The sequence below is a fragment of the Bos indicus x Bos taurus genome, chromosome 27, assembly GCF_003369695.1.
Source record: "Bos indicus x Bos taurus breed Angus x Brahman F1 hybrid chromosome 27, Bos_hybrid_MaternalHap_v2.0, whole genome shotgun sequence".
Lineage (NCBI taxonomy): Eukaryota > Metazoa > Chordata > Mammalia > Artiodactyla > Bovidae > Bos > Bos indicus x Bos taurus.
In genome coordinates, this window is record NC_040102.1 from 34561806 (window position 1) to 34582244 (window position 20439).

General features: G+C 43.6%; 1 protein-coding gene across 4 annotated transcripts in view; it reads left to right on the plus strand.

The window, feature by feature from the left end:
* IDO2 (indoleamine 2,3-dioxygenase 2) overlaps nt 1-19426 on the plus strand; it is a 66111-nt gene extending 46685 nt beyond the window's left edge. For 3 of the 4 annotated variants that reach the window (XM_027529970.1, XM_027529969.1, XM_027529972.1), the window contains 3 exons: nt 8421-8472; nt 16165-16313; nt 18694-19426. In XM_027529970.1, coding sequence (XP_027385771.1) covers nt 8421-8472; nt 16165-16313; nt 18694-19049 — 557 coding nt within the window. In that variant the 3' untranslated portion in view covers nt 19050-19426. Of the gene's footprint in view, nt 1-8420; nt 8473-16164; nt 16314-18658 lie in introns of all 4 variants that reach the window. The other variant, XM_027529971.1, reaches the window with a different exon arrangement.
* Nucleotides 19427-20439: the final 1013 nt, after the last annotated feature.

A 20439-nucleotide genomic window follows, 5' to 3' on the forward strand; every position in this document is an offset into this window, starting at 1 on the left:
CTGTAGCCACTGAACACTTGCTACATGGCTGGTGCAACCGAGGAGTTAAATTTTTAGCTGCATTTAATTTTAATTAATTGAAATTGAAATTCAAAAAAACTGAATCAGTATAAAATACTTTTCTATTAGACACAGCTTTAGTGTTAGAAAGATTGACTTTCACCTAATTGTTGAAAATTTAGCATCCAAATTAAAATACACTCTAAGTATAAAATAAATTTTAAGTCTATAAGAATGTACACAGAATCTCAAATAATTATTTTTAGAAACCTCATTAATAATTTTGTGTTGGACACATTTGAAATGATAATATTAGCTAAAACATGGTATTGGTATTAATTTTTTCTTTTTTTTTTTAACCTTTCAAAGTATCTCTAGTAGAAAATTTAAAACTACATGTGACCATCAGGCTTCGCAGGTGGTTCAGTGATAAAGATTCCACCTGGTGATGCAGGAGACGTGAGTTCGATCCCTGTGGGAACTGCACACAAAAAAAGATACAGTTCAGATGGATAGTTCAGTTATGCATCTACAGTGCTTTGTTTTAGATGTTGGTAACAGGTGCTTTCTTTTCTAAGTTGTTTCAGTCGTGTCTGACTCTCTGCAACCCTATGGACTGTAGCCCACCAGGCTCCTCTGTCCATGGGATTCTCCAGGCAAGAATACTGGAGTGAATTACCATGTCCTCCTCCAGGGGATCTTCCTGACCCAGGGATTGAACCAACGTCTCTTAGGTCTCCGTCTCTTGCATTGGCAAGCGAGTTCTTTACCACTAGTGCCACCTGGGAAGCCCCTTACCGACCTGTGTGGGATCATCATGAGCATTAATAACGTCATGTGAAAATGCTGCAGTGATTCTGGGCCTGTGGTTTTGGGACTGACCCAAAGCAAGGATTTGCTGAATTTTGTTTTTTTTTAAAGGCCCCTTCTCTGTATAAAACCTAAATCCTCTGCCTCTGAAACATTGAAATAGCAAGTTCCCTTTGGTTTTCCAAGCAAAACAAAAATATGATAAAATTTTCATGAAATGAGTGTGAACTAATCAAGAACAGACATTGTATTTCTCTTCACATTCACTTAAATGCAAAAGAACAAGATACTCAACCAAAATGGTTTGTGTTTTTCAGAACAACAACAAGGGAAGCTTTGAAAGACATCACCCCCATTCACTAAACACACCTGAGCTTGGCCATCAGGCAGAAGCTGCAGTCCACAGGTCATATCTCTGCTCTTCTAGGAAGACACAGGGAAGGACACGGGGGAGGCTTAACTCAGCTGTGTCCTTGGATCTTCTGTGCTCCCTGTAGGATAATGTCACTGGCTTTCAGGAACTACCCTTCTTCGTGCAAGCGTACGCACATATGGTCCAGAAGTAAGACTATTTACATGGCTTTCATCCCTCACCAGTCCCGTGTTAATAGATGGTCTCCATCTGGTGTAGAGAGAAATACCGTCCATCAGCCTTGGTAGGGATTCTAAGGCTTTTCTGCATTGGCTATGGATACACCTGCTCCAGTCTTGTTGCTCCCTCTTGTGGCAGAATTCCTTTAGCATTGTGCCTGCCTTCTTTTAATCTCCCAAAGCCAGGCCTGGAGCTGATATTCTTCTTTAGCTGATATTCTCTCTGTGTGTGTGTGTGTGTGCCCCTTCAGTTGCTCAGTTGTGCCTGACATTCTGAAGTCCCATGGACTGTAGCCCACCAGGCTCTTCTGTCCATGGGATTCTCCAGCCAAGGATGCTGGAGTGGGTTGCCATTTCCTCCTCCAGGGGATTTTCCCATCCCAGGGATGGAACCCTCATCTCCTGTATTGACAGGTGGATTTTTTACCCCTAGCACCACCTGGGAAGCCCCTTAGCTAGATGGTGGAGTGTGTTTACTTTCTCCCAACGCCACAGAGTCCCACTCCACCTGCTCACTATCTGGGCCCACTCTTTTCACACTCAGGAGTGTTGCCAAGAAGATCTCTCTTGGTCCTGAGCTGAGCTACCCTTGGGAAGGGATGATGTGGATAAAGTGAAATATTCTTCTTATCCTCTTCGATGCATCCAATCCTAGAATTTTTGCTCCTATGGTGCTCTAGAACCTCCAAGGACTCCTGTACTTGTGCAAAGGCTGTCTTGTCCACAGTACTGTGTGTGCTCAGTTGCTTCTGTCGTGTCTGACTTTTTTGACTGACCCTGTGGACTGTAGCCCACCAGGCTTCTCTGTCCATGGGATTCTCCAGGCAAGAATACTGGAGTGGGTTGCCATTTCCTTCTCCAGGGAATCTTTCTCACCCAGGGATCAAACCTGGGTCTCCTGCATTGCAGTGGGATCCTTTACCCACCGAGCCACCTAGGAAGCCCATCTTATCCATGGGTGACTGTCTAAATCAACATTCTTTGTGGGGAAGAGAGAAGAAAACTCTTATTCAGCCATGAGAATGGCATCACTCTTGCATTTCCCTGATTTGTAATGAGTTAACTCTCTATGTATCTGGGGCGGAGGGGTAGAGGGGCCCGTGCTTTTGTGTGTTCACCGCACATGTCCATGTTTCGTGAAATGCATGGCTTTCCTTAATTTTGGAAATGTCTTTTTATCTTTTACTCATTGCTTTTAGTCAGCTTTTGGGTACACTCTGGACGGTGATTTTTGTTAGTTACATGTTTCAAATGTTTTGGATTGTCTTATTCTGCCTTTTGAAAGCAGAAGTTCTTAATTTAAATAAGCCAGAGTATTTGCCCTTTCTTTTACAGCAGTCTATTTTTAGGAAGTCTTATGTAAGATATAATTTAATAATCAGAGGTCATAAATCTATTTTTCTATGTTTTCTTCTGAAATTGTTTATCTCTCACCCTTCAGCCCTTAATACGCATTTAATGATTATCTCTATAGAGTATGACATAGGAAATACTTTCAATTTCCCTTCTGTGACTCATCACTAATCTGCAATATTAGCATCGTTGTACACCAGATTTTCTTAAATGAATGGATCTCTTTCCAGGCTCCCTATTCTGTTTCATTGTTTCTTTGTCTTTCCCCATACCAAAACCACCTGTCATAAGAGAATTGTAGCTTCACAATATTTCTCATTTTCAGGTAAAGAACTACTCCCTTCCCCCACCCCCACCCCCCACACCTTTGCTTTTCTTCTCCAGGGATGCTTGTCTTATCTTTGACACTTTGCCTTTCATCAGCTTGTCAGACCCCAATTTTTTAAAAACCTGTTAAGGACTTTGATCAAATTTCATTAAACCTATATTCTATAATTTGGAGAAAAATTACATGATTTTGATATTCTCTCTGGTCCTTCTGACCAGGGCAGGTGGAGAGGTGGAGACTGAACACATGATGTCAACAGTCCCAACAATTTTGGCATCAGGAACTGGTTCATGGAAGACAATTTTTACACAGGCCGGGGAGATGCTAGCAATGAGGAGTGGCCATAAATACAGGTGAAGCTTCACTGGATCATCTGCCACTTACCTCCTACTATGGAGCCCGGTTCCTAAGAGGCCACTGACCTGCACCTGTGGCCCAGGGGTTGGGGACCCCTGCATTAATGTTCTCCCCATTCATATCTTTATATTGCTGGGTATTCCTCTATTGTCACAGGGCCTAAAATTTACTCAGAGAACTCTTCTTTAGATACATTTCTTCTTCTAGATGTTGATACAGATTTTATTTCCCATCAACAAAGACATTTCTTAAACTTCTTTGAATTCTTTCAAGATATAAGAGATTTAGATATCTTCTACCTTATTCATAATTACTCTATGTTTTTGCTGCTAATGAATATTATCTTTGAATTTGATATAATATAGTCCATTAAATCTACTACTGTGGGCAGGAATCCCTTAGAAGAAATGGAGTGGCCATGATAGTCAACAAAAGAATCTGAAATGAAGCACTTGGATGCATCTCAAAAATGACAGAATAATCTCTATTCATTTTCAAGGCCAACCATTCATTTCAAGGCAAATCCAGTAATCCAAGTCTATGCCCTGACCAGTAATGCTGAAGATGCTGAAGTTAAATGGTTCTATGAAGACCTACAAGACCTTTTAGAACTAACACCCAAAAAAGATGTCCTTTTCATTAAAGGAGACTAGAATGCAAAAGTAGGAAGTCAAGAAACACCTGGAGTAACAGGAAATTTTGACTTTGGAGTAGAGAATGAAGCAGGACAAAGGCTAATAGAGTTTTGCCAAGAGAACCCACTGGGCATAGTAAAGAACATGGACATCACCAGATGGCCAACTCCAAAATCAGATTGATTGTATTCTTTGCAGCCAAAGATGGAGAGTCTCTATACAGTCAGCAAAAACAAGACCAGGAGCTGACTGTGGCTCAGATCATGAACTCCTTATTGCCAAATTCAGACTTAAATTGAAGAAAGTGGAGAAAACCACTAGACCATTTAGGCGTGACCTAAATCAAATCCCTTATGACCATACAGTGCAAGTGAGAAATAGATTTAAGGGACTAGATCTGATAGACAGAGTACCTGATGATCTATGGACAGAGGTTCGTGACTTGTACGGGAGACAGGGATCAAGACCATCCTCAAGAAAAAGAAATGCAAAAAAGCAAAATGGCTGTCTGAGGAGGCCGTACAAATAGCTGTGAAAAGAAGAAAAGCAAAAAGCAAAGGAGAAAAGGAAAGATATAAGCATCTGAATGCAGAGTTCCAAAGAATAGCAAGAAGAGATAAGAAAGCCTTCCTCAATGATCAATGCAAAGAAATAAAGGAAAACAATAGAATGGGAAAGACTAGAGATCTCTTCAAGACAATGAGAGATACCAAGGGAATATTTCATGCAAAGATGGGCTCAATAAAGGATGGAAATAGTATGGACATAACAGAAGCAGAAGATATTAAGAAGAGGTGGCAAGAATACACAGAAGAACTGTACAAAAAAGATTTTCACGACCCAGATAATCACGATGGTGTGATCACTCAACTCACCTAGAACCAGACATCCTGGAATGTGAAGTCAAGGGGGCCTTAGGAAGTATCACTATGAACAAAGCTAGTGGAGGTGATGGCATTCCAGTTGAACTATTTCAAATCCTAAAAGATGATGTTGTGAAAGTGCTGAACTCAATATGCCAGCAAATTTGGAAAACTCAGCAGTGGCCACAGGACTGGAAAAGGTCAGTTTTCATTCCAATCCCAAAGAAAGGCAATGCCAAAGAATGCCAAACTACCACACAATTGCACTCATTTCACACGCTAGTAAAGTAAATGCTCAAACTTCTCCAAGCCAGGCTTCAGCAATATGTGAACTGTGAACTTCCAGATATTCAAGCTGGTTTTAGAAAAGGCAGAGGAACCAGAGATCAAATTGCCAACATCTGCTGGATCATTGAAAAAGGAAGATAGTTCCAGAAAAACATCTATTTCTGCCTTCTTGACTATGCCAAAGCCTTTGACTGGGTGGATCACAGTAAACTGTGGAAAATTCTGAAAGAGATGGGAATACCAGACCACCTGACCTGCCTCTTGAGAAACCTATATGCAGGTCAGGAGGCAACAGTTAGAACTGGACATGGAACAACAGACTGGTTCCAAATAGGAAAAGGAGTATGTCAAGGCTGTATATTGTCACCCTGCTTATTTAATTTATATGCAGAGTGCATCATGAAAAACGCTGGGCTGGAAGAAGCACAAGCTGGAATCAAGATTGCTGGGAGAAATATCAATAACCTCAGATATGCAGATGATACCACCCTTATGGCAGAAAGTGAAGAGGAACTCAAAAGCCTCTTGATGAAAGTGAAAGAGGAGAGTGAAAAAGCTGGCTTAAAGCTCAACATTCAGAAAACTAAGATCATGGCATCTGGTCCCATCACTTCATGGAAAATAGATGGGGAAACAGTGGCTGACTTTATTTTGGGGGGCTCCAAAATCACTGCAGATGGGGATTGCAGCCATGAAATTAAAAGACACTTAATCCTTGGAAGGAAAGTGATGACCAACCTAGGCAGCATATTAAAAAGCAGAGACATTACTTTGTCAACAAAGGTCCATTTAGTCAATGCTATGGTTTTTCCAGTGGTCATGTATGGATGTGAGAGTTGGACTATAAAGAAAGCTGAGCACTGAAGAATTGATGCTTTTGAACTGTGGTGTGGGAGAAGACTCTTGAGAGTCCCTTGGACTGCAAGGAGATCCAGCCAGTCCATCATAAAGGAGATCAGCCTGAGTGTTCTTTGGAAGGACTGATGTTGAAGCTGAAACTCCAATACTTTGGCCACCTGATGCGAAGAGTTGAGTCATTTGAAAAGACCCTGATGTTGGGAAAGATTGAGGGCAGGAGGAGAAGGGGACGACAGAGGATGAGATGGTTGGATGGCATCACTGACTCAATGGACATGGGCTTGGGTGGACTCCAGGGGTTGGTGATGGACAGGGAGGCCTGGCGTGCTGCAGTCCATGGGGTCGCAAAGAGTCGGACACGACTGAGCAACTGAACTGAACTGAACTGATAGTATCTTTGGATCTCTCTTTGTTCCTAGTTTAGGATGAAATTGATATTTAATATGAAGCTTGAATCTAGCACTTTGATAACTACTCATTAATTCTAATAATGATTTGTTGACTATCTAGATTTTCTACATAGACATCATATTATTTGAGAATAACATTGTTTTGTTTTTTCATTTACCATCCTTATAACATTTCTTTCTTTTAATTTTTGTTCTTATTCTTCAGGCGAGGTGGTGCCTAACATAGTGTTGAATGGAAGTGCCGATACTTGGTTTTGTCTCACATTTTAAAAGATATTTTTAATATCTCACTATTAAGTATAATATGTCCTGAAGGCTTTCTCTGGATTCCTTTTATCAGTTTAAGGAGGATTTTCCTGCCTATTCCAAATTAGCTAATTTTTGTGTTTGTTTTAATCATGAATGGATTATTTATATCTTGGAAATTTTTATATTAAAATTATCTCACATTTGGGAATTGCCTAATGGTCCAGTGGCTAGGATTCTGTGCTTTCACTGCAGAGGATGTAGGTTCAATCCCTGGTCTGGGAACTAAGATTTTACAAGCTGTGGGGCATAGTGAGAAATAGAAAAACAAATTATCTCATGTTGTTGAAATACTCATTTGACTTTCCCTCCTTAAATATGACGAGATGGGTAACACATTAAACTACCTCCAGTCATTATTGCTTAAGCAAAAAGTTTTGCATAGTACTTAGCGTATCTGTGGGAACAGAGCACCGAATGGAGAAGACCCAGAAATAGGGCCCAAAGAAAAGTCCAGCACATGGCACCTTGTTGCAGATGAGCAGGGAGGCTGTGGCAGCCCTCAGAAGCCCTGGGGAGCCCTGAGGCTGATCCAAGACATGAGTTACCTGGGCCCCAGGGGCTTCAGAGAAAACAGAGATAGAGGACCAGAACCCAGGAATGACCGTGGAAAAGGTAAATTGATGATATACAGATGTCACTGATATACAGATGACCCAAACTGATGTCATTATTTGGGTCTCACCAAAAAAAAAAAGTTTCCGTTTTTTTTTTTTTTTTTTTTTTTTTGCTCAGAAACAAAGAAACATAGACAGGAATCTGGATAACAGAAACACAGAAAGAAACATGTCAGATCCCAGAGGGTCACAAGCATGAAGAAGAGAGAATCAAGGTCAAAAGAGGATGGTCAAAAGGGACTTCCCTGGCGGTCTAGTGGTTAAGCCTTCACCTCCCAGTGCCACGGGTGTGGGTGCCCTGGTTGGGGAGCTAAGATCTCACGTGTCTCTCTCGGCCAAAAAAAACCCAAAGCATAAACCAGAAGCAATATTGCAACCAATCCGCACAGACTTTAAAAATGGTCCATATAAAAATAAAATGGATAAAAAAGAAACCCGAAGGAGCTCAGTACAAATGTGAGGACGTGCTTCCTTGCATACCAGTTAATGAACTAATGAAATCAGTGAGCACCACTCCCTGACTTCAGTTCAGAGCAAACTGCACAGACTAGTGAATATAGGCCGGCGAGCCCGTGTCCAGCCAGGTGCGGCAGAGCCTGGGGGGAAGCTCTCCACGCTCTGCCTGGACACCGAGGGGTCAGAGAGCAGATCCTCTCTGCTTTTCTCCTTTCCGCTTCCCACGTTCTCTCAAATATCATGTCTCTTTAAAAAGATGACACTAAATGTTTTAAAGATGGGCTTGATCTCCCTTTTTGGTTGTTGTTCAGAACAGGGAAGAACCCCAGATGGAAAAGGCCAGTTGTGCAGCTGTTTAACACTCCTGGAAGCACCAGCGAGGGGGCGACAGAAGGGACATTCCTCCCGCTCCTGCTGCGGGGCTCCTTCCAGATTTCTCTGCAGATCAGATAGGGGAGGCGCCCGGGAGGGCTTCGGAGCCCGAGCACATGGAACCTATTTTGCTTTCGTTGCCTGTAGTAAAGTTCACATTTTGATTGCTCCTCTAGATTACGTAGATCCAGACATATTTTATGCAGTCATCCGGATCTTCCTCTCTGGGTAAGTACAGTTCAGCTCTTCTCTGGCTTGAGACGTTTGTAGCCTTTCCCAGGCTTATGAGGGGAGAAACAGGCAGAAACTTCCCAGAGAAAGAAAGATACCAAATAACTCTCCATAACAAAGGAATCACCCAGAGATTCACTCTTGGATAAAAGCAATGGGGAATGGGGTGCCATCTGCTCTGCGTGGCAAATGACCCTGAAGGGTGACTATTTAGAGTAATTGTCCTGAGGCCATCCCTTTAGATTCAATTTGTATTCACCTTTCTTAGAAAACCACCTGGAGGGAGGAGGGAGAAAAAGCTCAGCGTGCCACCCCAAAGCTCTACTATTTATATCCCTTTTCCCTCCCCCCGCCTCCCCATTATCCAGGCTGGTGAAGGCAAAGGCCTTAGCTGAAAAGCTTCCTTCTAATATTCCTGAAATAGCTACCCCATGACAGTTTTTCATATTATTGGTATTCTTCACAATTAGATACATTTCTTATTTATAATATATTAGCCATAATTTGACATATTTTAATGAGATGGCTTCCTATTCACATCAACTGAGAGAAAGGAAGATTTTAAGGATGAAGAGTGAAAGGTGGGAGCAGTGGATGAAAGAGGTAAATGTAAAATAGTCATCACCTAGAGACCATCTTGATAACTAGAAGGTGCCTGAGGCACTGTTGGAAGAATGTTAAGCTGTGTCTGGGTGTAGCAAGAGTCATACCTAATACCAACATCAATAGATGTACTGATTCATCAATAGCTTTAGTGCATGGAGTCAAAATGTGTGTTAAGTATTTTCTCTAGATTGCGTGAGTGTGTGCTGTGAGACAGTTTTGGGGAAGGCCAGCCTGGGTGTGGACCCCTTACTGTAGGGACAGAGAGTGGAAGCAAGTTTTCTAGAGAATAATTTGAGAGTAACAGGTACCTGGATTATGGGGAAAAGAGAAGGACAGGGGAAGAGCAAAGGAATGGAATTGAGAGTGTATCTCAGAATTCAGACTTTCCCTGTGTACCCTTTACTCCTGAAACCCCCACAAAGGGATTATCCATCCTGGGAAAGTGAAAGTGTTAGCGGCTCGGTTTCCTGAGAATCTGGGGAAGATTCACTTCCAAACTCATTCAGGTGTTCAGCAGAATCAGCTCATTGTGGTTTGGGAACTGAGGTCTCTTTCTCTCCTGGCAGAGTCTGCTCTCAGCTTCTAGAAGCCTCCAGAGTCCCTTGTCACACAGTGTGTTTTTGTGTCTGCTCAGTCACTCAGTTGTGTCCCACTCTTTGCAACCGCACGGACTGTACCCAGGCTCCTCTGTCCATGGAATTCTCCAGGCCAGGATACTGGAGTGGGTTGCCATTTCCTTCTCCAGGGGATCATCCCAACCCAGGGATCAAACCCAGGTGTCCCATATTGCAGGCAGATTCTTTACCATCTGAGCCACTGCAAACCCTTAAACTATGTCCTTAAAGAGGTCACAGGGACAGTCATCCCTGGGTGGACTCGAACCACCAATCTTTTGGTTAAGAGCTGAAGACTTTTCTTGCTCTCCATCTTTAGCATGTAGCATCACCAGGGAGGCTTCCCAGGTGGCACTTGTGGTTAAGAAGTCACCTGCCAATGTAGGAAGAGACTCAGGTTTGACCTCTGGATCGGGAAGATCCCCTGGAGGAGGAAATGGCAACCCACTCCAGTATTCTGGCCTGGAAAATCCTATAAGCAGAGTAGCCTGGTAGGTTAATTCTGCTGCTAAGTCGCTTCAGTAGTTTCCGACTCTGTGCGACCCCATAGACAGCAGCCCACCAGGCTCCTCCATCCCTGGGATTCGCCAGGCAAGAACACTGGAGTGGGTTGCCATTTCCTTCTCCAATGCATGAAAGTGAAAAGTGAAAGTGAAGTCGCTCAGCCGTGTCCGACTCTTAGTGACCCCATGGACTGCGCCCTACCAGGCTTCTCCGTCCATGGGATTTTCCAGGCAAGAGTACTGGAGTGGGGTGCCATTGCCTTCTCCAAAGGTTAATTCTATGAAGTTGCCAAGAGTTGGACATGACTGAGCTACTGAGCACACACACACAAAGGTTAAGACAAAGATCTGATTGTAGAATAGATTCCAGCAATAAATATTAAGCAAAACATGTAGAGAAGCTTTGGTAGGATTAGAAGGGAGAAGAAAGGGCCATTAAAAAACAATGTGTGAAATAGCCTGGGATTTAGGAAGACCTAATTCTGGAAAATCTCTTTGTGCTTCACGTTTCCCTTTGATTATGTGTTGGTCTCCACCATTCCCTAACAAATTAACACAGTTTAGCAAGGCACCTTCCTATGGGTCACAAGGCCAGGTAGGCTCAGCTTGCTTCACTGCTTGGGACCTCAAAAGGCTGAAGTCAGAGGGTCTGCTGGGCTTGAGCCCTGATCCTGAGAATCTGAGGAAGATTCACTTCCAAACTCATTCAAGTGTTCAGCAGGATCAGCTTATTGTGGTTTGGGAACTGAAGTCTCTTTCTTTCCTGGCAGAGTCTGCTCTCAGCTTCTAGAAGCCTCCAGAGGAGTCCCTTGTCACACACGTGTGTTTCTGTGCTTGCTCAGTCACTCAGTTGTGTCCGACTCTTTGCAACCCTATGGACTGTAGCCTGCTGGGCTCTTCTGTCCACTGAATTTTCCAGGCAAGAATACTGGAGTAGATTGCCATTTCCTTCTTCAGGGGATCTTCCTGACCCAGGGATTGAACCCTCATCTCCTATATCTCCTGTATCGACAGGTAGATTCTTTACCACTGCAGCTCCTGGGAAGTAGCAAAAGGCCCCTGCTATTTAGCAATGGCACTCCTGACTCGTCTCATAATTCAGACCTCTCAGAGGTCCCCTTCTGCCACCAACCAGAGAAAACGCCCTGCTTTTAAGGTCTTGTGTGATTAATCTCCTCTAGGTAATCCAGGATAACTGCCTATATTAAAGTCACTAGTTAGTGGCCTTAATTACACCTTCAGGGTTCCTTTTGCTTGCCATATATCATATCCACAGGCATGCTGTCTTACAACATTAACAGTTCTTGGAGTTAGAATGGGAATCTTGGGGCAACGTTTTTAGAATTCCATCTCCAGTAAGTCCCCTACATATGAACGAGTCCATTCTGAGAATCCAGTCCTAAATCCAATAAAGTTTGCCTGCTTCTGCTAAGTCACTTCAGTCGTGTCCAACTCTGTGTGACCCCATGGACTGCAGCCTACCAGGCTCCTCCATCCATGGGATTTTCCAGGCAAGAGTACTGGAGTGGGGTGCCATTGCCTTCTCTAGATACACAATTAACACCATCCAGTATATGGTACCATACTGAATAGGCTTATAATACTTTTCACACAGATAATACATAAAAACACACACACAAAATTTTAAAAAATTCAATCTTTCAGTACAGTACCTTGAAAAGTACAGTAGTACAGCACAGCAGCTGGCATCCAGGGGCTGGCATCCATTGAACAGATAAGAAGAGTTACTGACTGGGGGAGAGGGAGGAAGGAGGGGATGGTAGAGCTGAAGGGTCATCAGCAAATAGGAAACAGAGGGAAAGTTGCAGCGTCTTTGAAAGTTTGTAACTGCAGGGTTCCTATGTAGGGGACTTCCTATGTTGTGATTAAATGGACACCAGAGGGTAACTTCATTTTCATTAAAATAGGTTTCTGGGTCAGTGATGCCCTTTGTCTCTGATCTACATAAATGCCTGCTTTCTGTTTCTGAGCCTCAAAATTATTCCCCACATAGTTAAATAAACCAAGTGGCCAGGAGCCATTCCTAAACATGCTGGTGGCCAAGAACATCTGGATTGTTGAACGTTCCTAGTAGACTTGTCTTGAAAAATCTAAATCTGTCCCTGTGTTCTTGATTTGTCCTATGCTTGATTTATTATTTCTGTTGACTTAAATTTACTTAAAAGTTTGGAGAGAGTCCATCTGTAAATGAAACAGTTTCCTTTATTTCTCACTCATGTTAAATTTCTCAGGGAAGCTATCAGTCCCTTTGGAAAACAATGTCATTGCATTTCTTTCTTTTTTTCTGTTTAAACATCCCCTTCTCTGAGGTTTACTAGAAATATGCTACAAAAAGGGCTAAAAATAAACTTGCCTATAGAGACTTGAAAATTATTCCTTTTCTTCACCAAGAACAATTTGGGCCTAAGAATGCATGGGAGCAATTCTTGGGCTATTGAGAGGAACCCAGTTTTTCTTCCTCAGATTAATCTCATCGAAGATGGGGAATATGGGTTTTGAAAATAGACGCCTTCTTTTTATTTATTTTTAACTTTCACGCTGTTTTTCTTTTATCTATTATCTTCTGTTAAGCTGGCCAGGTCCTTTCAAGAAGTACACTTGGATTTACATATTCTGGGGCTTCTCTGATGGTTCATACGATAAAGAATCTGCCTGCAATGCAGGAGACCCAGGTTTGATCGCTGTGTCGGGAAGATCCCCTGGAGAAGGAAATGGCAACCCACTCCAGTATTCTTGCCTAGAGAATTCCATGGACAGAGGAGCCTGGTGGGCTGGGCTGTATAGTCAATAGGATCACAAAGAGTCAAACATGACTGAGTGACTAACATTTTACATATTCTAGATATTTAATGCTTAATTATGTAATGCTATTTTTTCATCCTTTCATTGATCAAATACTTAGTGAGGGCTATGTCAATGCCAGGCATGGTTCTATTAATAGGTGCTGGGAATGAAGCAGTAGAACAAACAACCAGTTCATTCCTGTGGAGCCTACATGTTAATCATAGCACATGTTTATTAATATGTGAATAATTAATGAATAAATAGCATAATTATAATTTATTATAATTATAAATACATTTATATTTGGTGAATAAAATAAACATATTTATTTTATTAATATGAATGAATAAATATAAGGAAGGCAAGTATCATACTCTATGTGTTACAGCAATAAAAGCTATAGAAGTAGAATAAGAGCATTATGGAATGTTAGGAGTGGTAGCCAAAGTTCTTATTTATTTATTGTGGTCTGTGAATGCCATGTTCCTAAAGGATGTTTTAGAAGATGCAGGAAAGAAGTGAGGAGTAAGCTACTCAGGTACCTGCTCCGTGCAAAAGGAGCAACGTCACAGTGACCCAGGCGTGGGAGGACTGTTGAAGGAAGAGCTGCCCTGAGCCCAGAAGTGCTCCCAAGGAGGAAAGGCGGGGAGAATGAGGAAAACAACTGATGGGGTCCAGACCATGTAGAGGTTCCTTGGTTTCCTTTCTGAGTGTGATGAACAGCGCGGGCAAGTTCTGAGAAAAGTGACATGAGCTGTCTCAAGTTTCAGGTTGTCACTCTTATCTTCTGAGTGGGGGAATAGATGGGGCCCAGGAAAGCACTTAAGAAGCTCTGACCGCAAGATAGGGTGGTGGCTTGGGCTTGGATGGGGGCAGTAGAGACACTGAGAAACGGTCAGTTCTGAATGGATATGGATTGAAGGGAAGGTTGACAGGATCTGCTCTTGGATCACACATAGAATGGAAGAGAAAGAGGTCCATCAGAGAGGACTCTAGGTTTATGGCTGGACCTGTGGAAAGGATGGAGCCACCATTGGCTTTTCTCCGACGGTAGAGACATGGGAGGAGCCGACCTGGCAAAAGGAAGGGGGAGTGGAGAGGTCACTTTGGGGTGAAGCCCTTCCTATGGAGATGTCTAGTAGGCAGCTGAACACATGTATCTGGAATATAAGGAAGAGGCTGAGGTCCACGTGCACATTTGTCAATAGTCTAGTATAGCTGGCTTTGAAATCCACGAGGTGAGATGAGATGATGTGGGAATGAGAGTAGTGAGAGGTGCATGGACTAAGTCCTGAGCGTGTCCAGCACTTAGGAGCGGTCATGAAGGGAAGGGGCTAGGGAACGAGCCCAGAGACCAAATGAGACCATCAACAGGATTACAGAGAACAATCCAAACCAATACTGCCAATGTTTGGTCCACTTATCACACAATAGCAGTCCGGGCTTCAACATTTCTGCCCCATAAAATGTTGTTTAGAAGTTTTATTGGACCAATGTCCCAAACTCTGATGAGTCATCAGAACTTTCTGGAATGCACTTGATGCTTTCAGCCGCTCTAGGTACTAGGTACAAGTCAGGAGGGACTTCACAGGTGGCTTAGTGGTAAAGAACCCACCTGCCAAGGCAGGAGACGAAGGAGATGTGGGTTCCATCCCTGGGTCAGGAAGATCCCCTGGAGGAGGAAATGGGAACCCACTCCAGTATTCTTGTCTGGAAAATCCCATAGACTGAGGAGTTGAGTAGGCTACAGTCCATGGGGTTGCAGAGTCTGACACTGAGTGACTGAGCTCATATGCACAGGTCAGGAGAACTGAGACTAAGAAGGGCTTGTATAAAGTTACCAAAAAATGAAAGGAGGGAGCTGAGGTTACAATTCAGTGTGAATAGTATGATAAAATGGCTGATATTTATTGAACACAATATTTTTCAGACACTGGGCAGCTATTATTTTAATTAGTTCTCCCAACAACCCAATAAGATTGATACTAATATTATTCCAATTAAGAAACTGAGGCTTGGGAAGTGAATTAACTCAGCCAAGGCTCAGAGTTACTAAGTATCAAAGCTGAGACTCAATTCCACATCTGCCTAAGACAGAGTCCTTTCTCCTAAGAGCCACAGCAGGTTTTGATCTTAGACTCAGACCCTCCCTGGGCTCCTCCCATTCACTCCCGGCTCTTCTGTGTGTCATCTCCTTGTGTGGTGATATTTCTCCAAATGCAAAGGCCACTATGATATTCATCCAGCAAAACTGCAGAACAGCTGATGCAAAACAGCCCCCAAAGAAAATAAGCGTGTTTCCTATTCAGGGAGGTATTTGAAAAAGGTCATGGATGCCAGCTGAGCAGTCTGTCTGAGGCTTCTGTATGTGCGTGATGTGTGTGTTTCCCTTCTCTTGAGCAAAATGATTTTTAGAATTACAGGAAGGACGGCAGACATCAACGTAAGTCTGCCATCTGCTATTTAAAGCCTTAACAACAGGGTTCCCAGCAATAAGAGAAGAATATTTTGTTCTCAGCAAAAGAAATTAACACGTGGGTGGGTGGGGTCTTGGGAAGTAAAACTAGAGAATTACAAATTTAGGGGTCAAGTTCTAGTTGCTGCACTAAGAATGGTGGTCCTGGAGACAGCGCCTTGAGACTGCTTCTGTATTAAATGGGTTTTAAAATGCCTGGATCTACTCCAGGAAGAATAAGTGAGAAAATGTAGGGGAATTTGATATGTAAACTATATTCTCGCCTGGAGAATTCCGTGGAAAAAGGAGCCCGCCAGGCTACAGGCCATGGGGTCACAGAGTTGGACATGACTGAGTGACTAACACACACACACACACACACACACACACAGCATATTCTTGGGGTTGCTGATTCTGTCTCATTGTGGAGTTACTCACATACACGCCAAGAATGTTCAAGACCCCCTAAAATATCAGAAATGAGTAAAATGAGTAAATGAGTAAATGAAATGAGTAAAATGGTTGGGGGACTCAGAAAAAGGGAGACTCAGACAAAAAAGATGAAGACGTGGAATCAGGGTGAAAGAAGAGGAGAGAAAAGAAGATAGGAAAGGGTGTTCCCTTTCTTGCTTGATCTGTATCCTGATCAGAAAAGACACTCTTAAATCCTAGTATGCACTTCCATCTGACTTTTGTTCTTACCTAGATGGAAGGATAACCCAGCACTGCCTGCGGGCTTGGTATACGAAGGTGTCTCCAAAGAGCCCCTGAGTTACTCTGGAGGAAGCGCTGCTCAGAGCACAATACTGCATGCCTTTGATGAGTTCTTGGGCGTCCGTCACAGCAAGGAGAGTGGTAAATCAGTCATTTTTCTTTTTTCTTGTTTTTTTCCTTATCAGAGAGGAAGAGCAGAGCTGTTTTCACCAGTTGGTAAGTCCAACTATAAGTCAGAAAGTCTGCACTCCTCCCGATTAACCAGGAGACTGTGTGCCTGCCATCTGTGATTGTATCCAGCCAATTCGTATCAGAGCTCAACTGAATGTTGGGTTTTACTTCCAAACTTTAAAACACTGCTGAATTTCCAGCAGTCCCCTGTAACTTTATTTGGATCCTTAGATTTGGAGAAGGCAATGGCACCTCACTGCAGTACTCTTGCCTGGAAAATCCCATGGGCAGAGGAGCCTGGTAGGCTGCAGGCCATGGGGTCATGAAGAGTCGGACATGATTGAGTGAATTCACTTTCACTTTTCACTTTCATGCATTGGAGAAGGAAGTGGCAACCCACTCCAGTGTTCTTGCCTGGAGAATCCCAGGGATGGGGGAGCCTGGAGGGCTGCCGTCTATGGGGTCACACAGAGTCGGACACGAGTGAAGCGACTTAGCAGCAGCAGCAGCAGCAGGCAGTAGATTGCTTTTTCTAGAGTGGGGGAGTGGTCTGGAGACTGAGGCCCAGACCCTGTGTTGACAAGTCAGGATGTAGCTGCTGATAGATGTGGGTTCCTCCACTGAAGCCTGTCCCCATAAAAATAGTGCAGCCTCAACCCACACCCCTCTAGACCCGAACAGGGTTCTGCCATCTTGCAAGCTTGAAAGGGTGCCTTTCCTTACCTGCCATCATCAAGCCAAATGCTCAACAGCTGCAAAAAGACATTTCCTAGTGCAAAGTTTCTAAGCTGGAATAAAAAAAAAGAAAAAGAAAAAAACCGACTAGAATTTGGTCACAGAATCTAGAAAGAAAGAAAGTGAAGTTGCTCAGTCGTGTCCGACTCTTTGTGACCCCATGGACTGTAGCCTACCAGGTTCCGCTATCCGTGGGATTTTCCAGGCAAGAATACTGGAGTGGGTTGCCATTTCCTTCTCCAGGAAATCTTCCCACCCAGGGATTGAACCCGGGTCTCCCACATGGTAGGCACTGTAGGCAGACGGTTTACCGTCTGAGCCACCAGGGAAGAATCTAGTCTCACCCACAAAAGGCAGTTCTCTAGAACTATGATCAATTTTCATGGGCTTTTTTATTTTTTTTCTGGGGGCGCGGGTGGGGGAAGTATAATGCTTTACAATACTGTGTTAGTTTCTGCTGTACAATGAAGTGAATCTGCCACATACACACATATATCCACTTCCTCTTGGACTTCCCTCCCATTCGCTGCCCCATCCCACTTCTAGGTCATCACAGAGCACCGAGCTGAGCTCCCTGTGCTCTACAGCAGGTTCCCACTAGCTATCTATTCTGTACACAGTAATCTACATGCGTCAGTCCTTCTCTCCCAACTTGTCCACATGTCGGTGTCTCTACTCTTGCCCTGAAAACAGGCTCATCTGTACCATTTTTCTAGATTCCATATGTATGTGTTAATATATGATATTTTTTTGTCATTCTGACTTATTTCACTCTGTGTGACAGACTCAGAGCCCATCCACATCTCTGCAAATGATCTAATACTCTTCTTTTTCATAACTGAATAATATTCCATGGGCTTCTGATTTGATGATGTTAATGATGTACCATGATTAATATTAATCCCATAATGAATTTCCTATAGATGATCTCTCTTCTATCTATATTTCCCATACTTATCTATTGACCCGATTTTTAAACAATTTGACTTTGAGGCTATTACTAAAACAATTATTCATTCTTTATCTTCTTGCCCTCAGAAACTTATATCACTTTCCTCTTCCTTAGCACTCCCTCTAAAATGAAGCACTTGAGAGACAAAATTCAGCAGAATATTTAGCTCCTCCATTTAAGGGTCCATGCCTTACCTTTGTGGATCCACCTTGTGTGACGAGGGAGATATTTCAGCCCACATTTCAGAGATGATAACTATTTATACATTGGCTGGTAGAGCTGGTTCCAGGTTAGTTATCTGAAATGGGGCTTGCTTCTTTTCCCTTCCTCATTTCCAATCAACATTTGGAGGCTTTGGGAATTCCCTGGTAATTAAGACCCTGTGCTTCCAATACGTGGGTGGAGCTTCAGTCTCTGGCCAGGGAACTAAGTTCCCACATGCTAAGTGAGGGAGCAAAAATATTAAAAATAAATAAATAAATAATTAAAAAAGAGAAAAGGCTTTGGAGGATGTGATGTCTGTAAGCACAAGAGCCAGCCAAGTTGCCTGGATACGTTAGGATGAGTAATGAGGATCAGGGCGGCATGATGTCTTGACAAGTAGACTGGTTTGCTTATCTTTCCACAGGGAGTTACAGCCTTGTCCTGCGATCTTTCTTTCAGCTGATTTTCTGCACAGGATGAGGGATTACATGCCTCCTTCACACAGGGCCTTCCTAGAAGAAATTTGCGTGGCTCCTTCCCTGAGGACCCACATCATGTCCTCTGGGAACAGCCAGCTTCTGACGGCCTATAACCAGTGTGTGGAGAGCCTGGCAGCCCTGCGCACCTACCACCTGGCCCTGGTGACCAAGTACCTCATCACAGCTGCATCCAGAGCAAAGGCCCAGAGGACGAGCCACCTCCCAAGGCCCCCTCAGGCCCTAGAGGAGAGGGGCACCGGGGGAACGGCCGTCGTGAGCTTCCTGAAGAGTGTCAGGGACAAGACGCTGGAGACACTGCTCCACCCAAGCGGCTGAGGGACCGCCCTCTCACCGGCAGCGCAAACCCAGCAACCGCAGGGGTCTGTCCTTGTTCTCCTCTCGCTGGACAGTGGGCAGACCTGCAGAATGGGACTATTCTGTCTGGAATAATCTGAAAGGGACCTCAGTGCCATTCGCGTCCTTGCTCCCCAGAACACCACCTTTTCTTTTACTGAGAGCTATTCACAGAAGAGAGTTTTCATGGCCTGAAACTCATTATTCCCTCTCTAGTTACTGTTTTATAGCAAACAGCTCTGGATTACCCCTTTAGAACCACCCCCGCCCCCGGGAGCAAGTGTACCCCTACTCTGTTTGTCAAACTATAGAAACCCAATCTACATTTCACTAATCAAATAAAATTGCTTATGCACGGATCACCTTGCTGATTTCTCAAAAAACAAAAACAAAACTTTCCTGCATCCATTCATTTACTCACCAACTTACTAAGTTCTTACTGAGTCCTGGCTTAGGGGTCGTGCTGTGCTGTGCTTAGTTGTTCAGTCATGTCTGACTCTTTGCAAGGCTATGGACTGTAGCCCCCCAGGATCCTCTGTCCATAGGCATTTTCCAGGCAAGAATACTAGAGTGGGTTGCCATGCCCTACTCCAGGGGATCTTCCCAACCAGGGATTGAACCCAGGTCTCTTGCATTATGAGCAGATTCTTTAACATCTGAGCCATCAGGAAAGCCCATTAATACTTCAGTGGGTAGCCATCCCCTTCTCCAGGGGATCTTCCCAACCCAGGAATCAAACCGGGGTCTCCTGAATTGCAGGCAGATTCTTTACCAGCTGAGCTACCAGGGAAGTCTGGCTTAGCGATTACAGCAGGGCTTTTTCAGGCCCCAGGCTATCACTCTCTCCCTGCATGTGCAGAATTTGGGGGCAGAAAATTGGAAATGCTCCAGGGGATATGAGAAGGGAAGAGAAAGTGGAAGACAAGACTAAAATCACCAGCATGGAAATGGGTAGTTAATGTTACAGGAACAGATGAGGCGTAGCCACACGCTTCAGAAGTTTGTACTTTCTAGTTCGGTTTCTTTCTTTATTTTTAAAAGAATGATTCTTTCTTCTTATGCTGAAAGTTTGTATTTGTAAAGTGAATGAATTGATCCTTATGGACTCTCAATGCCCAAGACCCTTAATAAGAAACCAGTACAATCTTTGGGGGTGCCAGGAAGTCCCTACATCATCCAAGGACTTGGTCTTGCCAAAAAAAAAAAAAAAAAAAGGAAAGTGTGGATGATGAAGCCAAGAGCATGTGGTCTGAGTGGACCAAGAAAAACTCTGATGGTGTCCTCTCTGTCTACAGCTTAGGTCAGAGTCTCGGCTCAGAAGACAGAGGCTCTCATCACTCATAAAGCCTTTTCTCTCCATATACCGTCCTTG